The sequence below is a fragment of the Micropterus salmoides genome, unplaced genomic scaffold (assembly GCF_014851395.1).
Source record: "Micropterus salmoides isolate LMB-PRFRI ecotype aquatic unplaced genomic scaffold, ASM1485139v1 Ms_hic_scaffold_9, whole genome shotgun sequence".
Taxonomy (NCBI): domain Eukaryota; kingdom Metazoa; phylum Chordata; class Actinopteri; order Centrarchiformes; family Centrarchidae; genus Micropterus; species Micropterus salmoides.
This window is the reverse complement of record NW_024044681.1, coordinates 30,050,428-30,076,683: the sequence shown is the minus strand read 5'-3', so window position 1 is coordinate 30,076,683 and position 26,256 is coordinate 30,050,428. Positions and strand designations below refer to the sequence as shown.

The following is a 26,256-nucleotide window of genomic DNA, read 5'->3' as shown; positions in this document are numbered from 1 at the left end:
CACAAACAGAGCATAAACACACACGTTTGTGTGTGATTTTGTGTACATATATCTCTCTGTGTTTAGCTGAAGCCCATTCTTCTGAATACAAAGTGTGGATGAGCATAATCTGGACTACATATGGCTGCATTCTCGTAAACAGCAGACAGCTTCATTCTAATTAACCCACAAAATTAGAGGAACAGACAGGCTGCAGTTTGTGCGGGGTGTGCTGGACCAGCGCTATGAAAGAGAAACCTTATCTTGGTCTCATTGCTGGGACCTGAACTGTGGAGGGAGACATCTGATAGGCTGACTATTCTCCCCGCAGTGAGGTTCCTCTGAGCCTGTGCTGTATTGTATCAGCTCAGTGGGGGATTGTGGAGGAGAGACAGTGATGGTCTCATAGCTGCTTTTTAGTGCATGCTAATGGCTAATTAGGCATTTCATGACTAAAGCTGCATGGTTATTCTCATTACATGCTACTCAGTACTCCCAGAGTGCCATAGCATTGTGCTGAGGACAGGGAGAAGGCCTGCCTCGGTTTCAGTGTCTCACTGTGAATCCTTTGTATTTTGTGTATTTTTTGTAACTTAACTGTTTTAGCTGGTTATTCATAGCTGTTGGATTTAATGGTATGATAATAGCAACACCCCCATCTCACTCTCCATAGATGTTCATTGGACAGTTCAAAGTCTTCCTCTCTGACATGATAGAGGCCCTATAGATGCTTCTGTCAGCTTAAGTCCTCACCCAGGCTCTTGGTCATTAAAATGCTGTCTGTCAAACACCCTCCAAATTAGACATGGCGCCATTAAATTTAAAGGCACAGTTTGTGTGTATGTGTGTGTGTGTGTATGTGTCTCCCTTGGTGTGTGTGTGTAAGAGAGAGAGATTGGGTGGGTGGGGTTTTTCTGCTGTTGCTTAGTGATAAAGCTGTTAATAGAGTAGCCACTAAAGATGTTAACCAGTCTTTGTGGAGCATAATGGACGCCCCAGTTATCAAGATAATTTGACACAAGGGATCCAAACACAGTGTTTATGGGAGCTGGGGATCATTGTGTCTGTGTGTGTGGTTAGAGGGTCATGGGGTCCTGTAATAATAGAAATCTGCATTTTCTTGTTTTGCCGTGTCAATATGCTCAAATGGAGGGGTTTTCCAGACATGCATTTGTTGGTTTTGGGATGAAGGAATGTTTGTACGCAGAGAAGAGAAAAGTGCTGATTTAAGGCTTTAATAACAAGGACTACGCCTTGTTATTAAAGCATGACCAGTCGGTTTAGCAACTGGCTTTGTCTCCTGCCTATTCATTCTCCCCCAGACTGCGTGACAACCAAGCCCAGATCCTCCCTTTGGTTGTGTGTAGCTGCAGCTCCAAAATAAAGCAGAATGTTTTAAAGCCTTCTGAGATGTTTTGATTGTTCCTTATTTTTCAGCTATTGTGCTACAAGAGCGGAGAAGCTCGAGACGCAGTTTGAGTGGAGATTTACACATCTTTTGAAACCCAAGATACATGCATTTAAAAGATCAATTATATCATAACTTGAACATATCATTCACTTGTGCCTTGTCTAGTCTGTGTACATTAGTGCACACACAGTGCACCAACCTCTGGGGGAGATAACAGCTCTCTTAACACTGGTCTGCTTGACTCACCATTCTGTGGTGATAATTAATAGCTACTCACTAACATGCAAGAACGTCACAGTGTCAGTCAAGTCACCAGCTCCTTGTGGACATCTGCACTCAAAAATAAAAACCAATTGTAGTGCAGTTTTGGCTGATTGAAACCAAACCCGGCCTTGGAAGATAAGTAGGAATCAGGTTTGACATTTTGTGTTGGAGGGCTAAACATTATGTGCATATATTATAATAATCCTTATTTGTAGAGCACTTTTCAAAAACAAGTTACAAAGTGCTTTAACAAGTGTAAAGAATAATACAAAAAAAATAAATAAATTAAAAATATATATATATATATATATATATATATATATATATCTATCTCTATCTATAAGCCCCAACCCACCTGGTTCCCCTCTCAGACCTCACATCCCAGGGCAGTGATGATGAGTTCCTCTCCTGCTCCTGACAAATTGCTCAGTGGGCCGACCTGAATAAAGGGAGGTGTGAACTGCAGAAATTGCAACCCTCTCCACACCAGATATACTTGCGAGTGCATTGCAGCTTTGGTTTCACAGTGGTAATGATGGAGGTGTATACTGTTTCATCCAGATTTTTATTCTTGACCAGAGGAAACTGAAATACAGACAAACCAAATTGTATATGGTGGGTTAGGAATTTAACTCTGTACCTCCTAGTATGCCATTTCGCTGAAAACACCTTGAACCTAGTGGTCACAAACACAGCCATCCTCTCACAGTAAGTCCTCCACCTATCCCTGTGTTGTGATTAATGTGATTGAAGAATAACCAACATGTGTGTGTTTTAGGGGAGGTGGTGTTCAAACCGAAGAGGTGCAACCGGTCATACCGCTGTGGTGTTTGCAGTTATACTGGATGTAAACCCACTTGTGTGTGTTGACATACTATTCTATAAATGATTCATGATGCCATTAAGTTCTGTGAAACCCTTGACAAGAATAAACACTGTATCAGCAAAATGACAGTAAAAGGTGTTTCAATTTTAACAGAGCATCAAACTTCAACTATGTGGTCTATAAATAATAATTGTAATATACAATCATTTATTCTCTCTTGTCTTTATGTGCCAGGACAGGAATCATGAGGCCAAACACACAATAAATTTTATGGGTTTTTATTCCCCGACTGAACTCAAATGAGAACAGCATTAATAATGTAAAGTCAAGGGTTTAAGGCAGTTGGTGGTTATACAAAACACAGGAATAGCTTTCTTACTTGTCCTTTGTTTATTGCATCTGATCTCAACTATGTGATTTAACAGTACACTATAGTACCCCTGAACCATACCACAATATGAAAATGCTGTCATAAACTAGTTTACACTCACTCTTGTAGACTTCAGTTACTTCTAAGCAGGAACTCTAGACCTAAATTCTCGATAACAAAATCTATAAAACAGTCAAGATTAGACAACACCACTCTAGACTAGACAACAGTAGTGGGATTTTCTAAATAGAGAAAATAAAAAACAAATATACATACATACATAAATAAAATACACTCACTTAGCAACACAATGTACTGAGTTCATAAACTCAAGGTAGTGTTGTTTAACTCGAGACCGGTCTTGACCACTTTTTGAGGGTCTTGGTCTTGGAAATTGAGAACCCGGGATTTTATTTCAAGACCATAACTTTGGGAATATAAATAAATAGCTTTTGCATTGTCTGATTTATTTGTTAATATCCTAACTTTGATTGCATGAAAAACTTATTGTTTCAATTGCAACCAATAACCCTAATTAAACATGTTTTGTTCCCGTTAACGACTGACACCCTTCCCTGCGATGGTAAGCATGGAAAAGGAGTGCTGAATAAAGATGCTTACATTGATTTCAGCTCTTAGTGTTTGTATGTGGGTGTTTTAATGGGAATGTGGATCTTTCAGATCAGTTTAAGAAGTACCTATGATCTCGTTCCACATTTTAGTGTGTGTCATGTAATGTGGGGAACTGGTCTAATGTGCAGTGTGCGCCCTGAGGACACGCCCACTCACACACACCAGGAACTCCGCGCGTGTGTTTCCCCTCTAAGTCAGCGGAAAAGTACGAAATAAACATTATTTATTTACAGCATCAGTATACAAGAATATAATATGATTTTGTTTGTTAATACATTTTGTTGTCACTCACGCTGTCGCCGCTGGTCAGAGTCTCTTCCCCTCGTGGCGAAGATACACAAACACACACACTTCTTCATGCATCTACCATGGTCCAGTAGCTAGTTCACTCTTCCGTCTGCCGATATTAAGGTTTATTAATATACTTTACCATGGTTTATGGAGATATCCTCCATATCGATAACCCAAAAGTACACCGTGTGTCATGGTTTGGTGTGGGTGAGGCAGGTTGGAGGACCCAAACGCAGGACGCAAGGCAGGAAGAGGTACAGTACAAAGGGGTTTTAATGAACGAACCAAAAGCAAGCACACTTACAGGTGAGTGGCTGAATACAAAGTCCAAAAACAAAGGTTGTCTAAACAGAGATCCAAAGGGAGCAGCGTAACACAACCGGGAGACACGACAAACAGGCAGACAACAGGAGACCTCACAGCAACTCCAGGAGACAGCATACAATGACCCGACAAAGACAAGACAGAAACACCAGGCATATATACACACACACACACACACACAGGGACTAACGAGCAGGGCGGGAGCAACACATGTGAAGGACATGAGATTAACAAGCAGGCAGAGAGAGACAGTGAGCAGAGGGAAATAGAGAGACTGACATGCAGGCAGCGACTAAGAAACAATATAACAAGTAGTAGTACCAAACCAAAGCAATATCAAATCAACACAGGACTACGAGCTAGAATACCAGACAAGACATAAACACTAAGGACAAGGAAACAAGAAGAACAGGTAAACAGAAGGACACCAGAAACATATGGCAAAAACTACAACTCATGACACCGTGGGGCCTGACACTTCCGTTTTCCCCCGTGTCCCGTCGGAAACTCTACCCTCTCGTGCGATCCGTCCCGTGCAGTACTCTTAAAGTGAAAGTGCCATTAAATAGAGAGGAACGTTTATGCCGACATAACAATATAACCCACATAACACTATTGAACTCTTTCCCTCATGTCTTTCAGGCTGTCAGTTTTGCCATGACGGATGCTCAGAGGGTGAGACAATAAGTACGTGTGATTAAACCCCAGAGTCACGCCTGAACGAACAGAGGTCACCCTCTGACCCTGACCGCTGACACCCTACATGTGTGTGTGTGTGTTTGTGTGACAGAGAGAGAGGACGAAGCATTAAATAAAGGAGAGTGAGCCACATTGTTGTTACCAAGACTCTGTTCCTGAGAAGGGTCACAAGAAGTCACAAAGCCACACACAGGACAGTGTGTGTGTGTGTGTGTGTGTGTGTGTGTGTGTGAGGGGCTCAATCACCACTGCTCTGACTGCTTTCATGAAGGCTGCTGTAACCAAGGAAATGCTTTCACCACATTAGCGCTCCTCTCCCTTGTGTCTCGTGGTCTTCTTGATTACCTCTCTGGCCATCCTTGTTACCTAAACCTTCATTTACAGATCTGAAAGCATATGATCGATTGAGGGAGAGACGGAAGCCATTTATCAGCATAGATAGGCAAAAGTTAGATTTCTTATTGTCTCCTTAGATTAAAGACAATATGTGGGTGATTAAAGAGCAGGATCAATCCCCTTGCTTTGAGCTAGAAACTTCAGAAGTCCAATGAGATGACGTAGGGTAAGGTTGAGGGAAACTACTGAAGTCCCTTATTACCATTAGCTTGGACAGCACTTTAAGGGATGTCATTAAGAGGTGGATATGTATTTGTTTTTGTATGTGCATCTGTGTGTCACAGTCATGGTTGGCAGAGGGAGGATGGGAGACGCTCATTAAAGATGGAAGAGCAAAAAGTTTTAATGGTGAATTGTAACTGGCCGGATCATTATTGCCAACATTTGACCCCCCAAAATATCTGCCGGCTTGTTTGCTCATTTGATTTCAATTCAGTTTTATTAAATGAGCGTACTTTTGTAAACGCAACTGCTGCAGCTTCATCTGCCACCATTTTCACAAGTTTGAAATAGGTTGGTAGCAACCTATAGACGCTGCTGTTTCCCTGATGTACGAGTTAAGCACACAGAAGCTCTGATATTGGGTTAGTATAACTTGTGAAAATCATGTTTACAGAAACACACAGTAACAGTGTGTTAGCTTAAAACAGGTGTTTCTTACTCACCAGTTTCTATGCAAAAACATCTGCCACTTTAACAAAATCCAGGAGTCTGACCAGGTCGCTAGATGCTAATAGCTAACAGGGAGGTTTGCTTCGGGGGACTGAATATTTTAAACCCATTACTTTTGGGATTTGTGCAGTTTATGGTTGATTTCCCCCCACGCTTTTAGTCAATCCCTTTTCTACCCTGTGTGTGCACCATAACATCGCTCACAAACTTGTCTATAATGCTAAGTGGTTTAGGGAAGACTTAAGAATTACACAAAATATATTCCTGGTTTAAGTAAATGTGGTGAACTGTGTGCAACTGTGATAGTCCAAAATAACGTTACTAACAATTTAGATATTGCTAATCACCTGTAGTCCATCTCCAATTTCTTCATTCAACATTTAAACCAAAAACAGAAGAGGAGAGGAGAAAAGGAAGGCTAATGAAAAGATAAAGAAAGGAAAAGCACAGCCAAAAGGATAGAAGCCCATCTTATCTCAAGGGTTCATCTGTGGCAGGCTGCTGTGGTGCTCCATCTCTTGTAATGAACTTGATCCCAGATATCTGCTGATCAAATGATCTCCAGCCAGTGGCACTCCAATTTGAGAGACCAGCAGAGGGGCACGAAGCCACTACAACTGACACGTCCCCTCTAGAAAGGCAGCCCACGAAATATCATTTGGAGAGAATTAAGACAAAGGCCTCCCTTTTGTTCTTCTTCCCCCGGGGTTGCCGTGGATTTCTACACTTCTGAACAATGGCTTGTACATGCAACTGAGAAATGTGATCAAACAGACTGTAGTGGAAATCAAGTACACAGACACTCAGACATTGGCTGTCTGAAAAGCATGGTCTGTTTACTCTGTTGGAAATCCACAACAAACAATGACATTCTACTACTAATAAGATGCATTCAGCCAAGGATGAGATTAGTGGGGGAGTACTGAGACACACACACACACATATGCGCACAAAGCTGTTAAAATCCCTGGGCACTTTTAGAGACTTCTGCTGGAATGTGTCTGTGAGGGAACGTCCAATCTCCTTTAAAACCCATCTTCTATGTCTGCTGTGTGTTTGAAATAAAGTATGTTTAGGCTAAAGTTGTTTAAATAGTTGTTAAGATACATTCTTTTCTTGGGTGTATTTGGCAGCTTTACATGACACACACACACACACACACACACACACACACACACACGTACTTGCACTAGACTATAGCCTTGTGACGGACATATTCTTCATATACAGTAGGAGTCCTGTCTGGTCTGAATCCCCTGCTGTGCCTCGTCTGCACCTCAACATCATTCCTGCCACAGATGCACACACCTATGTCTGCTCCAGGTCCCCCACTTGGTAGGCTGTTGAGGTGAAGGCTGAAGGTAATGCTTTCCATTTTTCCTTAATGCCATTGGGTCAGGGAGCGATGGCAGGGCAGGGCTTCATTACAGCAGCCCAGCAGGGCCCCATGTCTCCTGGTGGGATTCATTATGTTACTAAGCCCCCCCCCCCCCAAACACACACACATACACACACACACACACACACACACACACACACACACACACACAACCCGGCTACATGCTGAACTCTTCATAAAGGCTTCTATATATATCTCAAGGTTTGTACCATAGCAGGACTCGCCGGTGCTGCGAGGCTGCAAAATCAACCCTTCTTGCTTTTTGAAGAAAACACTGCCTCAGCAGCATATTTGCCCACTGTTGTTTTTATGAGGACAACTCAAAATTTTCATCTGAAAAAACACGACAAAGCACATGATCTTTTTGAGGATTTGCAAACTACCATGCCCATTTCAGCAAGTCACTGCGCACTGCTGAGTCCAGAGGCAATTGGATTGTGTTTTTCTCTGTAAAAACAGCCACATTTCATTTCTATAGCAGGTATGCCACCTGCTAAACTCTCACAAAGCAAAACCCACTGTTCTTAGATGGCCCGATGTACTAAGATTCCAGTGCTCTAAAAGCCCCTTAATATTGTATAAAATGACCAAAATCAGTAGTATTGAAAACACATTTTTATAAACAATGATTAACAAATCAAATGATTCTTTGACTCAGTACAGTACATAAACCATCTATCCTCTCTTCCCCCCAACCATCAGCATAGAAATACACATGCACAGTAATAAATACACTGCCCCCCCCCCCCCCACACACACACAGATATCAAGATTCATAAACAGGGACATTCATTTATTATTTTCAGATGTTCTGTGCAGACTACACAAGCAACACAAAGAGGCACATTTGCAACACGCACACACACAAACTGATTAATGGAAGCTCATATATAGTTTCTGTGCCCAGGTGCAGAGCTCCTGATCGTCTTTTGTCTACAGCAGCCTTGTGCACAGCACATTCATACTGATCCACTGTCTCTCTTCCACTGCTTCATAAACAACACACTGCCAGAGCGACACTTTTTAAAACTGTCTATGGAAATTTATTTAAACGCCAAAGGTGGATTCCTGTAGCACGGCTTTTTCACATTTTCTCACTTGAGTTACAGGGTCATTTTTATTCTGGGTGAGCTCTATAACATCAGGACGTAGAAAACCCATTCAAAATGAATTTTGCAATTTGAAAAACATGTGGCAGTCAACTGAAAAATAAGTATCCTGTTCTTACACCTCATGAATTCATGCATTTTGTACTTTTCATTATACCTGTCTGCAGGAGGTCATGAGTTCCACACTATATTCTAGCTTGAGTATTTACTGTGTTTATATATACATACAGATTCACCACATCTTCTGTGCTGTTTTCATGCATGTGTTAAGAAGGGGTGGGCAGACTGGGGCCCAGTTTTAAAGAAAATCTGTAAAAATGAGACTCAAATTTAAAACCCAGGTTTGCTGCAAAAATAAACTGTTCATTATTAATAGCTACATTATTTGTTTAATGTAATAAATGAATGCCAAAAAACAACTTCAAATATTCGACTATGAAATAATATCAACAAAGAACTGCTATTTGCCACTCCAAATAGCCTGCAGCCGACAAAAGCTGATGCACGTCATTTATGGTCATTTTGTGTCTCTCTGTAGTTTTTTTTTGAATAATTGTAGTCATTTCATGTCTCTTTGCAGTCATTTTGTTTCCCTTGTGGAGTTTTGCGCTGGAGTTGTTTGATTGTTTGATTGACCATCCAACTAGGAATGTACCCCTGTACCCCACCACCACCACCACCACATTTTTAGAAACATGTGTTTTAATGAAGATAACCTTGTAGGGACAAATAAAATTGCACCAGTTGCTCATTTTGTAGCTTTCAACTGCTTTGCATGAGACATGCAAGACAAGAAATCAAGGGTTGTCTCACATTCATCGTGGCACGTTCTGCTCTACCTTTCTCCCGACACACACGTGAACTGTGATGCCACGGCACAGCTGTGTATAAATTGCACCTACCAGTGTGACCGGGTTATTCTGACTTTCACGGCTGACATTCCCTGTTGGACCTGAGGCAGCCACTGAACTCAGGAGACGTCTAGCTTAAGGGTTTAGCCTCAGGGCCAAAGGCTGTCAACACAATCTCAGGGTTAATGTCAGACACACACACACACACACACACACACACACAGACATCACCTTTGGCAGCCGTCCACATGCAGCACAGTGAGAGACCTTCAGGTTCAGGTCATCAGATAAACCGTTGTTTCCTCATTGACTGTTTCACTATCGTCACGGTGAGAGAAATTTTTCACAGTTGATTGATGTCTTCAATCTAATCGCCACTTTCTTTCTTGTATTATTGTTATTTATTTTCCCATTCATGCATGTGAGGTAGTTTGTCTCCCGCGCTAATCCAATCTGCGAGGTGGAATGGATGGATTGAGTGACGGATTAGGCTTGGTTAGGTTGCACACTGACACAACCCTACATGCGCTGTGGGCTGCCTCATAAGGAAACCAAGGACAAGCAATTTGTCTGAGGTGTAAATTAATTTGCAACATTAAAAAAATAGATGGCGATATGGAAATGGAAGTCATTAAGATGATAGATTGGATGCAGCGTGCGAGATTCATGTGTCATCGCTACAGTGCTCCCAGGATGGAGATTCACAGTCAGAAGCATGAGTTCAGATGGCTCAGCATGCACTGGGAGCTGAGAGACAGACACTTGAAGGGGTCTTTGTTTGGACGCTGTGAAAATGATGTTCAGCTGCATTTCAGCAGCAATATCTCTTTGTTCCTTTTACCCGGGATATATGTTCTAGGGGTACATTAGAAAATTTGATTATTTGTGACCGGGACAAATCAACTGTTCAGAAACCGTTCTATATTTTGGGAAATACACTTATTTGCTGTCATGAGTGTCAGATGTAAAGATAAACACATTTTGCAAAATGTTGAATTATTCCTTTTAATTCATCTGTAATCTCTTTACAACACCATCTTTATGTCTTTATCTGTTGAGAGTATTCACAATATGTTCTCAGACTGTAACTGCTTGTTGTCTTATCTGCAATACTCTGTATCTGTTTTCTTCTTATCTGTATCATTGTCTTTGCTGCCGCAGCACTCCACAGGGAATCATTAAAGCTTTACTTAATCATCTGATATAATCTGCAAGATGCAAAAAGCTTGTACAAGTCAAAATCATTGACACTATGAGACTATACAAAACATTTACATGCCCAAATGCACTCTGGACTGGGGGTTTAACCACCTACGCAGTCCTCTGTATCAGCTTAGAGCAGTCAGAATGACTCAGTGATAAACAAACCTATTACTAAGTTCTGATTGACCAATCCACAGGCAGGCCTGCTCACTCTAAAGATAGCAGAAGCTATTTTATTGCCCTGCTAATCTCTCCCAACTCCCTGTATTTTATTTCCTCATTGGCTTTCTCTTTCTCTCCCTTTCTTTGCTCTCTCACTCTTTAACTCTTTTTGTACATCACTCAAGGTCATCGGGTTTTTGCCTCCATTGACAGTAGTGGACCATTTCCACTGAAAAGAGTTTGATGTTCTCTTTAACAGGTCGCTTTCACATGGAGTAATTCCCCTGTGGTTTCAAACCAGCTTCCTAGGCATTCTGAGCACGCACTGTTGTTTTATCTTTATGGAAAAAGCAAGAATACAAAGAGTAGTAGAATACTTTACTCAAGTGTATATATACAGTTCCTCCACAATCTCTTCTGGCTTTAACTAATTTGCTTGATGATTCTCAAAGCACAGCATAACCAGTCCACTCAGCCTCCCTGTCCCACTGTGTGACATTTAGAGCTGAATGAGTGCTTTGCAGTTATAATGTAACTGGAATAATTTTCAAAGACAGCAGAAAGACCTCACAAACCTTGCTGAAGCTAAAGCTAGAGTGTGTGCAGTTGGAAATGTCCTTTCCAATTGGACCAGCACCCTTTTGTTTCCTCACTCTTATCTGTTTTCTTGATTCTTCTGTTGCACAAAGATTGTTGAAGAACATAAAATATGGAAGATATTAGCAATTGTGGTCTACCTACCAAATTACGTCATTTAATCTTTATGAACGTATCTATTCCTCTCTCAATTCTCTCTCCCCATTTCCCCCTTTTTCCTTGATGTTTTTCAGAAACATTTATTAGGGAGTCGTGTTTAACTTGCCGTTGTGTACGCGATCACCTTAAGCCAAACGTTTCGAGAAATGTAGGCAGTCAGAGGAGCATCATTAGCGTAATTTCCCAGAGGCACACTGAGCTTAATTATCAACATGGTTGTGTGCAGACTAGAGCACAGCTCATCACATTAGGATGGAGTCCCTGCTGTTTATGCCCATGCTCCGCCAGGTCCCAGTAGACTACCTGGAGATTCATTGCTGGCACAGTTCAACTCCCAACAACTCAGAAAATTTCATCTTCCTCGCTACGGTTCCTCACCTTGAGCACACAGAGGGGTCAAAATTGTAGTCAACTTGATGCACGTTTAGACACGTAACACTGGAGACTCTTATTGTAACTTAATTTTCATTTATGGATAATTATTTTTTTCATATAGAGCAATCCGTTGTGTGTGGGATGCTCAAACATTCCTCCTGCTATTCCTTTCTCTTTGTGATATCTGCTTAATGCACTGTTACATACGCATTGTGGACTTCCATCTGCTTCCTTCTCCATGTTGTCAGACTGGAGGTCAAAGAAAAAGTGTGCGAGAAAGAGAAATTATCCATCCCCATCTCCATTCGCCTGTAGACTGAGCAGGAAATGGAAATACTCCTTGTATGCGGCCAGTGAAATGGCAGTTTCCTAGAGACACATCACTGTTATGCACTGCCCATTATTGGACACACACACACACACACACAGTCAGATTTCCAGCAAATACATGCAGTTTAGTTAATCTTTTGGATTTATTTGTTTCAGACATTATGTAGTATTTTTATCTTAATATAACAGCTTCAGAATCATTTTGATGGTACACTGACTTGTAATAGGGTGAGTGACGTCACTATCGGACAAGAGGTAAAAAAGAAAGGCTTTTACTCGTTGGCATGTGCTAAAAGAGCTGAAAGGATGCAGGACAGATGCCGAGCTGGCATTGTTGCTGTTGGACTAATAACTAAGTAACTAGCTGGCTTGCTATGTCTTCTGTTGTTGCACTTGCTTGATGTATGGCTGTGTAGCAGAGTTGCAGACTCAAGCTAAATCAGCTGTAGGTTTCACAGACAGAGGTTTAGTTGCTGGCTTTACATTTCAAATTGATGTTAGCAAACTTACTATGCTATGTAGCTTTGTTGGCTAGCTTGCCATCCAAGTTTCAAGCAACAATATGCTGCTGCAGGTGGAGAGTGGCGCCGTTGCTGACCCGTGGCTCAGCAGCCTGCATGGATTTAAGATTAGCTAATGGCAGAGGCGAAGAGACCAAAGAGGACATTGACAGTGGAAGCTATAGCAAGAGACCAGACAAGAGTAAATATCGGACTGGCTTTTACTCATTGGCGGGAGCTAAAAGAGCTGAAAGGAAGCAGGACAGATGCAGAGCAGGCCTTTATGTTGAACTAATAAGCTGGCGAGTCAAAGAGTCCGAAGAGCATGTTGACACAGGAAGCTAAGAAGAAAGAAAGAGAGTGATCAAGCAAGAGGCTGCCGGACGTTGGTGGGAGCTTAATGAAAGAAAAGGCTGCAGGACAAACGCCGAGCTGGCCTTCTTTCTGTGTTCACGGTTGGACTAATAAGTAATATTGCTATGTCTTGTGTTGTCAGACTTGCTTGATGTTTGGCTTTGTTAGCAAAGTTTGTGACTTGCTAGTTTTTGATGGACTGTATTGATAACAAAGGCACAAATCGCACAAAAAAACATAATGAAAAAAAAACATGATCTATTTATATACTGCAAAAAAGCTCTCAAAAACAAGGGGAAAAAAGCATTAAAATGGGGGAAATATTACTTAAAATCAGCAAAATTATCTGCCAACAGAACAAGAATATTTCACTTGCTACTTAGGGCCAAATATATTTTGCCTTCAATTAAGATAACTAATCTTACTAAGATTTTAGTTTTTGCAGTGTATATATATATATGTGTGTGTGTGTGTATGTGTGCAAATGGCTATGCCTAATAGTATGTGCCCATATACTATAACTATATATGAATGTAATGAATGTATGTGGGTCACACTCGGTGTTTACTGCCCCAGGCTGTTTTTATAAATCAGCAGTATCAGCTTGCCTGATCACATCTGGGTTATTATTACCTAGTCCATGGGACTATACAGAGATCAGCTCACCTTTTCCACGATGATGAAAAAATTTGTCCTTACAGAAAAAGAAAAGGGGCAATGATAAAGAATATGAAGGATGAAGACACCGTAACAGCAATTCTGATGTACAGCTTTGGGCCTGTATCTGTAATTAAGCAACTGTTTCCCCCCACTGTTTCACCAATGACAAACATGCCCGGCAACACAAACAAATGAGCTTTGTGTTGGTATATTTTGAGATTTATTAGCATTTTCTTGTTGTTTTGCATTCGCCTACAACCTTACCTGAAGAACGCAGACGTTGTCCTTGGCAGAGAAGAAAGATATGAGGGGGGTTTATTGTGTTGATGTCTTTGCTATGCAAGGTAACGTGACATCAAACAGGTCTGTGGCAATGTAAGGCCACAGTCTAATATGTGTGCTCTTTCATGTGTCTTTGAAGTGAATAGTAGCAGCAGATAATGTCCCTGTGTGGACAGCAACCAGATAAGAAGTTTCTATCAGGAGTGAGAGTAAGCAGAGGGTGCTGCTGGATATAAGAGGATGTAACACCCAAAGGTCCACAGCGGTTCTGTGCTTCTTCTTTTAATGTTTTTTTATTTTCACGTCTGACTGCTCTTGTCCCAGTGGAGCTGGTGGTCTCCACCTGACTGTTTGTCAGGCTTGTAGGTCAGAGGAGATAAGCAAGGCATTAGTCTATTCTAATATATTCGAGTTCCCTCTTGCTGGCTGCATGGCTTGAATGTATATTGTATAAGCTGTCCTGTCTTATTTTTCAGTGTCAGTGTATTTCTCTTGCTGACTTCTCATTATAAAACACTTTAAAGGGCCTGTCCTCTATAGAAGAGCACACAAAGACAGTATGTTAGTGAGCTAAGCTATTGTTCAACTGTAAATCCTCTCCCTGATCCTTGCAAAGGTTTAACAATATCATATTGTTTGACAGTGAATCACTCTGCTTCAGTACAAGGCCACTGCACACCAGGTTTTACGGCGTGATGCTCGTCTCAACAGGCGTCTTTCTGTCTGGGCCAGGGTGACAATAATCAGTGCATTTAATATATTTTACGTAACTGTTTGCCAGAGAGTGCAAACAGACAGATGACACCATTGCAAAACAGGAATGAAAGAGCACTGCATCTACAATAGGGAGCCACCCATTTCCTGTCGAGTTTAATTCAACCCCTCCCATTGCTAACAGAGTTATGACAGTCAGCACAGGGTGGCAATAGAGTTTGATCCAAAGCAGAGGTCTTGGCGTCGTAATGAAAGAGCCTCACAGAATTGAATTTTTTATTAGTAATATCTTGGGAAGAATAAAATTGAGGACTTCTACATTAGATACAAGGTTATAAATGTCTGGGACTACAGTATATTGGATTTCTGAAATTTCTGACGAGAGTAGATTCCAGACGTACCAGATTTCTGCAACTGAACTCAGGCAGTCACACTGAAATGTGGCACATGAGTAATCCTATGATTTGTGTGTTTCTAGGCTTGTGTAATAAACTAAGCCAGTGATTTCTGTGTCAGAGGTCTGTGATGAAATTGATTCAGTGTCACGCTTGGACGCCAGGTTATCACACACCTTCCCGCCCCACAAACCCATTCAATCTCTTTCTCACTGCTGTGCACTGTTTCACCGAGAGCAGCTTTCCATTTCTCGCTGCACCACTGAGAAAGAGATTCAAGGTTAATTTAGTTCATTTAGTTGTTAAAAGCGGTCTTTGTGTGGTAGTACCATGCTTTCTCCTCTGTTTTATTTAATTTGGCTTTTCTCATCTACAACCCTTGGATGCGCACACAAAAAACATTTATACAAAAAGAAAGAAGCAAGCACATAAAGGTATTTGCTATTCATTAGCGTACACAAAGGCTTCCGCAGCCTTGTGAAAACCTGTGAAAACAGCCGAAGCAACAATGAAATCTAGTGCTCTTGGACACTTCTGACTGTTTAGTATTTCCAAATCGATATTTTACTCCTTCAGTCTGTATACTCTTGAAAGCTGCAGAAGTGTGCATTCAAACAAGCTGTCAGTAAAGAGAAATACCGAAAGTAATCCAAGGACATTTTTCAAGATTAACAGACCGTAAGTACGTAAATGACAAATATTGAAGTCATTTAAGAAACTAATGTAGAACCACTGGTCTATTGGTCAGAACTGCCACTAAGCACAAGCTCAGAACCGTCTTCTTTAGGTTAAAATATGACAACAGACAAATGAATAAATGTGAAACAATAATGGCCAGTGAATTTACAGTAAACATCTGAGAGGCGTGTTTAGTTCTGCTATCTTTCCTATGAATAAACACACACTGCGACCCTCTTCTTTGGCACTGTGTGTAAAGTTTGCAATGAAACTGGGACACATTAGTGCCCAGTGAACTCGTGACCTCTCCATCATTCTCTCACTCCTGTCTGTCCTGCCTGTCTGTCATCTGAGCCACTATGATAGCCTCACGTGTGACAGCCTAATGTATTCAGCGGTACTCATCTGATTGGGTCTGACACACTCTCTCCACGCCTTTCCACTTTTATTCCTGTCTGTGGATAAAGTACGTGGCCAAGTTAGACGTTCCTCCCTGTCCTGAGGACCATTGATTGAAGGTTAGAAGGTTAGTAAACTGTCTGCTACTTGGGTCTATTAGGAGGTAAATGATGGGAGCACTCGTAGCTTTTTACTGCCTGGTGGCTATTGTGGACAGCTCTTTAAAAACCCCTGTAAGGGACTGTATGGAAATTAAGGGGATGGGGAGGGGGGTTGAAACATTTTGTTTGACCATCTCCATATAGCAAAAATAAAAAAAATACATAGTCTCCCCCTATCTCTGACCCCTCCACCCCCAATCATTTTCATACAGCCCCAACTGCATTTAAATTAGAAATTTGAGTCTATCTGAGTTTACCCGTAACTTTCTAATGCATCTCTGTTCCAAGCTCACTGTTGGATGTTTTTCCAGTGGTTTTTGTTATTAATAACAATAATACTTAGTATTATTGTGCTTTCATGTGATCAAGCCAGCTCTCTCAAATCATCACCTGCTGACTAACTCTTGGACGCCAATAATGTCAACAACACATAGACATTCAGTTTGCCCTGTCAAGTGGGAGTGCACCAGCACACTGCTCTCCTGGTAGCACATGTAATGAGCACCTTCAGTCTCCCTGCATGGCATCTTGGTGTCATGTCAGGCTCTTTCATCACACTGCCCATTCCTCATAGGATTATACTACCGGACCATATAAGACCTTGTTGAAATTAAGCTTGTCTACCCTGCAGTGGAAATTAGAATGATGTTTTCCCCATCTTAATTTGAAGGTTTGTCACACAACATTTACCTCATTGTTCTGCTTTATCCTGTACAGTATTCAGCTTTAGGCAATTAAACGAGTACCCCACCAGTTTAGCAATAACTATAACATTGTGAGTCATTGTCTTTTTATTCCACTTATTGTTCCTTGTCAAAAAACAGTGCCTACATTACCCACAATACAACGTGACTTCCAGTAGCTCAGTTGGAGATTTGGGTGTCTTATGTTAGTAGCAGCTAATGTAGCCTCGAGCCTAGCCTCGAGTCGACAGCCTAGAGAGGTCTAGTAAGCTCATTTCTTTCTAACTCCACACCTCCAGATTTTTTCTTTTCAGACTTGTAGTCTTCGATCTTGTCTTGAGTCAGCAGATTGATAAAATCCAGCTCTCACCCAGGAGGCCATTTATTGGTTGTCATTTATTAGTTAGCGACATTTATCAGACTACACCCATCTCTCTCTGGAGCCACAAAAGGTTTTATACTTTTTTTTTTTTTTTTTTAACAAATGCAGTAGTACTCTTGTAGACAGCCTTTGATGTGTAAAATCGGTGGAGTTCCCTTTCAAGACGTGCAAATGCACTTTGGTTTGGTTTTATCCCTCTCTGATTTGAAGGATTCCCTCTGATATGAGGCTGATTTTACAGTTTTTTGACAGACCTCCTCTCATTAATGGCTTGCAGAGATCCAGTCAGCCTGAGCTGCAGCTTATCTGATCCAGACACCCTACCTGCATTCCCTCCTGGTGTGATTGATAAAATCGTATTGATTATTTGGGGGTTATACAGTGTTGTTAATTATTTATCCATTCAGGTTTTGAGCCCAAGCTTCCTTTAAATGCCATCATTTCAGTGTAGGAGGGATTAGGGCAGTGGGTTTGGGTTGCGAATGCACGCCTGTGTCTTTGTATTTCTTTCACACAAGCCAATGATAGTTTGATAAAGAAGGTCATTAAAGTGTCATTAGGCAGTGAGTTTGAGCCACTGGGCCCCTGCAGTTAAAACATGGGGCCACTTTGACAGGTGGGAGGGCTGGGTATAGGGTTGGGATACGCAAGGCTGAGAGGCAGACCCTCAATGAACTCCAATCTAGACAAACCACACTCAAGAAATACCTCTCCTTCGCCCATTCAGACCCCTTTCTTTCTGTTTATTCCCTGTCATTCTGCTTTTCTCATGCTAACAGTAAATCCTAAAGCCCCTAGTGTGCAAGTGTGAAAGCTTCCTACCTCACCCATCCCTGTTCTACTAACACAATCCTTCACTGCCCACACAAACCATGGATTTCACACAGCTAATGCATTGTAGCTCTCATATGAGCACTGTTTCTCACTGACCACGACGGCGCTGCCCTGGAAAGTAGGAAAACGGAAATCTCCTGAAATCAATACAGCGTAATAAAAGACGGTTGTTGTGTTTTCTCAAGAGCTAGTCACTATCACAACTTTGAGCTTTACCAGTAACCCCAGCTCTCCAAAGCTAAAACAACCATGACCACCTGGCATCGTAATTGAAACCCAGCCGGCACTCAGAATGACTAAGAGCAGCAATGATAGCCTGTAGCGCAGTCGATAACTGCTTGGCAGCATGGGCTGTGAGACTTGACTCAATTTGTAAAAGTGAGCTGCTCTTGGGCTGCATGGGGGACAGTGTCTGAGAAAGCTGATCGCAGCACAAGCGCGGGGATGTGGGGTGGTGGTGGGATGTCTTCTTTTTATGAAGCCCCAGAGTTTTAAAATGAGGAGTGCAAATGGATTTGAGAAGACATGAATCATTTTGCATTAGAAGTTTCTGTCAATTACAAGTAATCAGAGCCTTTGTTGTTTAATAAGTTAAAAGCTCTGTTCTGTCACCGTTGGACTTAAAAACTATCTAGGTCATGATTTATTTTTATATATGTAACACAAAGCAACAATCAGTCAGGTCTCACTGCAAATGAAGGTACTTCAGGACTGATGAAGTATCTAAATTACACACTCAACTCTCAGTCAGACTGTTGTGATTTCGGCTAAACCTCTACTGCCACCAAGGGGCTCTTAGTTGGCATACCTATTACAGTATACAGATCTAGCCATCAGGATATCAAAGGGTTGGTTTACTCAAATTACAAAAATAATCAATCACATTTTCTCACTTCTATTTAGTGATGACTAGCCATGTGGATGGTTTTGGGACATTAGTGTCTGTCGGCTTTTTTAAAGTTTTAAATGGGACTATTTCATAAAAAGTACTTCCTGTTAAAACTGTTCAAAGTGGAGTGTGTAGATTATCCAGAGTAGCAGAGCACTTTTTCTTTTCAGTGTTGTGACAACCACAATCATTCACATTAATTCATACATTCATTATACTGAGGTGTAGGCGAAAATATACAGACATATCTCAAACCCTGCATGGCCAAATATAACCTAAACAATCTCCATGGCCACACTAAACAAATGTGAGAGTATATTTTGTGTCTATCAAAGAATAAACTTCCCAATGAACATGTAATTTCAGAATCAACAGCATTTTTTCCATCTTGTTTTTGTACTAAACCTTTCCTTCAGCAGCTTATATAAATATACTGTCTGCTGTCAAACTCACTCAGTTTTCTCTGACTCTGTTTTCTCTGCAGTGTTCATCATGGCTGCTGGACTGCTGGTCTATCCCTTCGGCCTGAACTCCTCACTGGTCAGGTCCTTCTGCGGGGACTCTGACATCTATTACGCCGGCGAGTGCCAGATCGGTTGGGGCTACATGCTGGCTATCGTCGGAGTCATGCTCACCGTCTTCTTGCCCTTTTTTGCCAAATATGCACCAAAGGAGCAGCTGTCCCCCACCCCTTTACCCACGCTGTTATAGTGCATTGATACGTAGTCTTGTTTATTTCCCTCCTGACCACTCTCGCTAATCTGCGCTTGATGTCATGGAGAGACACCTGCATCCCGATTTTAAAGGCGATGCTGTTTGGGAAGCCCCACTCCACCAGTGATAACTGAAGCTGATACTCAACAACAAACACTGTCTTCCTCCATCTGTTATGTAATTAATTCAAATTCAGTTCCTTTAAATGGAACATTTTATGTTACAATAATCCTCTGTAGTTATTTTTACCCTCAAATCTATCATGCGTTTTCTGCAGTTTGACGTATCTGTTTTCTTCATGTCAGTTCTGGAGATGCAGTCAGAAAATGAAAGGACTGAAGCTAATTTCACATGATTTAAGAAAATGACCACAAATGTAACAAGTACTAGTAAAAATGTGATTTTTTCTTTTTTTTTTGTGGTTAACAACAACATGTATAACATTCCAAAAACAGACTGGAAGTTGGAAAAGAGTGGAAGCATGAGATTGTGTGGCAGTATGACTCGTCCAGTCAAATAATGTTTCAATCAGAGGTTTTGAAGAACATTTGACTCAACGAGGGAGCCCCTTTCAATGGTTGCATCTCACCTCTTAAGGAGTTGCATCTACTGACAATGTTTTGTGCTGAAGCGTTTGGACTGTACATGGTCTGGATTTAACAGAGCTGATGTTTGGGGTTTCAAAACACCACACTGAAAAGAGACTCTGATGCTTTGAAGGATTTTGGCACTCCGGACCTTTTCTGCCTTCCAGTCTTGTGACCAGGCAGTGAACCAGAGGGAGTCAAGAAGATGTTTCAGCTTTCAAAGACAGTGCATTTAGTAACTGTCACAAAGAAAAGGACAATAGATACAGCATAAGACCTGCCGAGAGGACAAATGGAAATCTCTTCTCATAACAAGGAAGAGAATCATAATAATAAGTAGTGGTTTCAGTGCAGTTGTGTGCTGGCATATTGCATCCTTTTGTTTTCCCCAGAATTGTTTGTGTGATGTAACTTGCTTGTTAAACATGCAATTTTTTTTTCTCTGTCTAAAACACACTATACTAAACGCTCTTTATCAGGAAAAAAGTATTGCAAAAGGCAGGGAGATGTAGGAATTTTGTCTCAAAAAAAATGCATGATAATATGGGCTTTGTTAATGGTAGAACAATTGATCTAGATTTTAAATGTGATCTGACCAACTTGTGCCTTTTAACATAACAAAGACAAGTGTTTAATACAATTATCAGGTTATCATCTTTTTTGCTGAAAAACTGTGGATCCTGTTGTGTGATGTGTTTTTTTTTCTACTATATTTTTTCCTCTCAGAGGGAAAACATTTCTCCTGTACTTGATGCAGTATGATCTCATTAACTTTAGAAAATGTTCTGGAGGATAAAAAAAGAGACAATGTCTTCTAATCCTTGGGGGTAATGGCAGAGAGAAGGGAAAAAAAAGAATAGCAGCGTACTTGTGTTCAATTATGGCCTGAGACATTTTTGCCAATTATCTAGAAGAGGTAACTTGAATTACTATATTAAAAGGTTGTGACATGCAGCTAACAGATTAATTCCTGGCATCCTTGTCTACTGTGATTTTAAAATTGAGTGGTAGAGGAGGGAGCTGTACAAATTGAACTTCGCTGTTGGTTATCTGTGCTGAGCTGACACATTATTCGCATTATGTGTAAAACGTGGCTTATAATTAGCTCCTCGAATAAGCTAATGTGTTGCTGTGTTTTCGTCAACCCACTTCTTCTTTTAAGCGCTGGCACCATTCCTGTCATGTTCCAAGGACAAAATGTCTACTTCTCCACTTACTGTCCCTGTACACTGCCAATTTCATTAAAGCTAGACTCCCTTTCCTAGTGGGTGCTTATGTGTGTATTAGTGTTAAATACTGGGCTGGATTTTGCTAATGGGTTAATATTGAAATATTTCCCAAATTTGGGTTCCCATAATGACATGTCCTGACATTAAGAAAATTACTGTGATTATGTTGCCATATTTGGAAGACGGTCAGGAGAGAAATGTTGGTATTGTATTGGACCTCATACTGTGCTTGACTGTGGGAATGACTAGCGTGACTGCACTGGACTTGTTTCCAAATTTGCTGAACCATTGTGTGTAAAGTCTCAGCACTGGTGAAACTGTTTAGGTAGAGTAGAATTATTGTTTTTTCCATTGTGATGTTTGACTGTAAATAAACTAACTGTACTTGATATACGCGTTATTCTTAACTACCCCGTTTTTCAAAGATATATTTTGAGATATTACCTCATAGTGTTTGCTTTACCGGATTTAACCTCTAAACAATGTTTGCTGTTCTGTGAATTTTCTTTGTAATAAAAATATTTCAGAACTTACAAAAAGAGAGGCTTTACTTCCCGTTAACGTTTTGGTCAAATGAAACAGCTATTTATATATTTGTTTCACACATAAATACAAAAACATCTACGGCAGAACATACAAGTGAATTCAACTGTTCAGTGCTAGTGTATTTTGTTTGCATGCAACAAATGAACAGCACCCCCTACTGGTCAAAAACCTAAGACCTTAAACATGCTTTTTAAAACTACAGGGACTGCTGCTAATAATAACAACAGCTATATATTACTATATAGCATGGCTCGCATGTAACCTCATAAAATACTAGTATACTTTCTTCCTATCAGTACTGCTGAAGATTTCTACCCATGCTCAGACTTCACTGAGTGATTTGACCAGTGCCCTCATTTCTGCATCGCAGGCTTTGACAGCCTCCTGAGCGTTCCTCAGCTCTGAGGGCAGGCCGGGTCTGACGGACACACACATCAGGACATCTCTGCTGCAGTCATAGTTTCCCACACAGCGATGAACTTGACCACGGATGAGTCGGGGCAGTTCCTGCTCCTGTTGGATAAGAAGCAGAATTGAAGATTAAGTCCAGTCTGATTCCAGTGCTATTTTATTTTAGTTTGCCAAGCCGAATATTTCCAAAACGCCATTTAAAGAGAATGTTCACGGGTCAATATGCAGTAGTAATTGTAAAAAAGGTGGCAAAAATACTAATGAAACAGAGGCAAAAATTTAACCACAGGAAATTCAATGAAAAGAACGGAAGCAAAAAGAAGAACAACCAAAACAAACAAACACTGAAAACTACAACCTCACAGCAAGCTGCCACCTCCTCCCTCCCTCTACTCAGGTGAAAGGTATTGCACTTTCTCAGCCTCACCTAACTAGAACCTACAGTACCACCTGCTCAGGTAAGTATAAGATAACCTGAACAGCATCAAATCATACAAATAATAAACACATTAAGTAAGATTTCTCAGTAACCGCTGAGTCACCTATGGGCAAAGAGGACATAATGATGTAAACCTGATTTCACTATCCCTGTTTGAGCAGCTCATCTACCCAGCCTTCAAAGATAGAACAATAACAGAAAAGATCACACAATAAATTCAAACCAAGGATAATGATGATAGTATCATATTCATACGTACTTGCATACTGACAGGTTTACTTGAACAGTAAATATACAGAATAACCAAAGTGCATCATAATCATCATACTACTATACAAGTCAATTTTTAGGCTTTACAATTCATAGTTTATAGAGTATATATAACACCCTCTGTCCTTAGACCTGGGATTCGGGAAAGGAAAAGCTCCCAAAAAACCCTTCAACAGCAAATAAAAACATGGACAACACTAAGTCATTTTTAATAAACACCCTATATTTGTCTGACTGAAGCTAAGGAGACTTAGAGCAATTTCATGTGTGCAAATTTACATTGTCTCTCAGATAAACTCATGACACATCATTCATTTTACTTCTTAAGCTTTTTATCCCAACTCACATTTTCATAGAAGACACACTGGATAACCTCCTTGCCATCTCTCATGAGGAAGTTCTTGGCTCCGTGGCGACCCAGTGTGACCGCAGAGTCTAGAGTAGCTAATGGAAGAGCATAGCCTGTCAGTTTAATGGTGTTTAAAGATATTAAACATTACACATAAAAAACAACAGCAACCCCTAATCAACTGACCAAATATCTCAAATAAGTATGGGACTTTGTCTTTAAACTGGCTCCAGTGTCTCATGCCATCAATTACTGCAGTCAGGATTCTCAGTGAGTTTTCAATGGTTGGCTTCATTGTTTCCTGCTGAGCACAATTACAAATGATATGAAAATGAACAAGTTCATGAAACGTTAACGGCAAGTTTTTGAAGTCTTTGTATAATGTTATTTATTTTCCAAATATGTTTCTACCTGAATTCGAGTTTGCTGTCCAGTCTGAGGTTGTCTTGTGCCCCTGTTTCCCTCAAAGGTGGATTTCTGCTGCCCAAAGATGTTAGTAAACTTCCAGGAGTTATTTTGTGGCTGCGCTGCACAAGCAGAGGGCCTGCTGGGTGGTGGGACAGGAGGAGGCAGAGGTCTGGACTGCTGGAAAGACTGATGTGTGGGATTTTTGGTCTGTAAGATGACGGCTGGCCCATCTGAGAGAACACAGTGTGGGGGGGTTGCTTGCTTTGTACATTCTCACTGATGCGGGGGACTTGATATTCGCTTTGTCTGGATTTAGCACTGGGGCTGGCATCCACTTGTCTCACTGGGTTGCTGGGCTGTCCCATCTTAGAGCTGAAAATGAAAATACATAACCCTTTTTTCACATATTGGGACCATGACTAAAACTTACTGTAAAATCATGGTTCGAACAAGAACCTTGTTTGCTGCCTGTTACAGCTAGGAACAAGGGTATCCATATTTCTGTAAACATTTCCACCTGTTTTAAGGTGGAAATGTGGTTACTTAAACTAACTTTTGTATTATTTCAGAATGTATAAATATGTAAAACTGTCATATTTAAACAGCTTGTGGGTGAATTGGGAATTTCTGATTTTTCAGCATTTTTCATAGTTAATAAACTATGACAAACGGGTCAAACCACTGACCATCATACTAATGGTTAGAAGGTCCACCATACCTTGTTCCTCCACCTTTGTATGGATGTGGTATGGGTGCATGTGTTCTCATTGAAAGGGCAGGTCCAGGAGCAGGTCTGTTGCTGCAGTACTGCTGCGGCGGAGTAGATTGGGAGTAGATGCCCTGTCTCTTCCACTGGTGGCTTTGTGGAGCACCAGAGGGCAGACCTGAGGCATGGTAAGATCCACAGGTACCTAAAGAAAGGTACATTCTCAGCAGTTTATAGCACCTTAAAGAGCAGGATCCACTATCTGCTGTTGTGAATGTGTATCTTAATTCATGTGGAGTGTCCTTGGTTTTATGTAAAATGGTGATTTTGAGCAGTTAGACATTAAACAACATTCAACAGCAACATTTCAAAGTATATTCACACAGTTGAGGGTAGAAAAATTAAGCTCACTTGCTATTTAAAGTGCACTTATATTGTCCTTTGTTGTACTGCCACCTAGTGACAGAAATACTGTGGGAGCTTAAAGGGTCTAACTGAAAGCTTCACCTGATGTGCTGTGAGATGTAGATGAGCTGGTGTTTGCTATGTATTCACTATGGGAGAAAAATTCATTCTCAGAGGGAGCAGATGTCAAAGGAACTCTGTTTCTCTTCTTCTGGTTAAAGAGTGGCACAGGCAGGCAGCCTGATGGAGACAGCAGAGGAAACACATCTGAACACATTAGACTCAGTACATTGGACCAGACAAAAATATGCCTTGACGATTCTATAAATTTAACAACCACATAATACCGTGTACTATATACTTGTTTTGGATATGGTACACCACAAAAAAGCAAATTCACTATTTTAGGATATTTTAAATATTATCAAACAAATCACCTCAATAACTTGAACTCTCGAACAAGCACAAAAAACATTTCTTACACCACAAGACACAGGCAGAAATCAAAGCAACCTATTAATATGAGGAAAAGAATAAATCTGGAATGAACAAACCGGCTGTTGGCCTGGGCATCTGGTTTTCCTGTCTCCTCATTGTGGTTGATTAGAAAGCACAGCTCATCCAATTAAGTTAGCAGATGGTGTTAGCTAGATAGAGATAAGAAAATCGAAAAGACCTTAATTATAAGTGAAGTCCTGGTTTGCTTTGGTCACTCACTTGGTTTTAAAAGGTGTAGGTTAACTCAGTTGGACATACTTGACAATATTGCTTTGTTTTTTGTTAGTTTAGCAACAAGTGTACTGTTATCTAGAAGGTAGCTAGATTAACTTAGTTAGCTAAAAAGCTAGCGTTATTAACGTTACATGTAGACAGCTCATCTAGCTAGGTATCATTACAGCTGTAATGTACAGCTATCACTTGTAACGGTTCTTGCTTTGCTATTTTCTATGAACATTGTACATTAAATAATTACAAACTCACTTTTATTGGCGACAACATACGACAAAATCTCTTTTCCAATTCAGCACTTTGGAAAGCAACACGCGCCAAAAGCTACTGGTGACTGATGTTGCCTTTGCGTTCCTCTATCAAACTCGGAGGTCCTAAATGCAACCCAGAGAGGATTCAGATAATTTAGGTCGAAAATACTGTCAACAGTATTTTTATTTTTTACTCAGAGCCCTGGTGCATTTTTAAAATAAGGGGGAAAT

The 26,256-nt window shown here is 40.8% G+C and overlaps 2 protein-coding genes across 3 annotated transcripts in view; one reads left to right on the top strand and one right to left on the bottom strand.

The window, feature by feature from the left end:
- Positions 1-22,044, top strand: part of LOC119895889 (transmembrane protein 211) — a 104,497-nt gene extending 82,453 nt beyond the window's left edge. Inside the window, exon 3 of one of the 2 annotated variants that reach the window (XM_038709282.1) lies at positions 19,466-22,044. In XM_038709282.1, coding sequence (XP_038565210.1) covers positions 19,466-19,692 — 227 coding nt within the window. In that variant the 3' untranslated portion in view covers positions 19,693-22,044. Of the gene's footprint in view, positions 1-2,432; positions 2,596-19,465 lie in introns of those variants that run through there. The other variant, XM_038709283.1, reaches the window with a different exon arrangement.
- Positions 22,045-22,068: 24 nt separating this feature from the next.
- LOC119895887 (spermatogenesis-associated protein 22) lies at positions 22,069-26,123 on the bottom strand. The gene is given in 9 exon segments (XM_038709281.1): positions 22,069-22,570; positions 23,524-23,621; positions 23,713-23,830; positions 23,938-24,140; positions 24,143-24,306; positions 24,653-24,845; positions 25,148-25,285; positions 25,600-25,692; positions 26,027-26,123. Coding segments are annotated over 8 exon segments (1,146 nt in total). The 5' UTR covers positions 25,640-25,692; positions 26,027-26,123; the 3' UTR covers positions 22,069-22,378.
- Between the last annotated feature and the right edge of the window lie 133 nt (positions 26,124-26,256).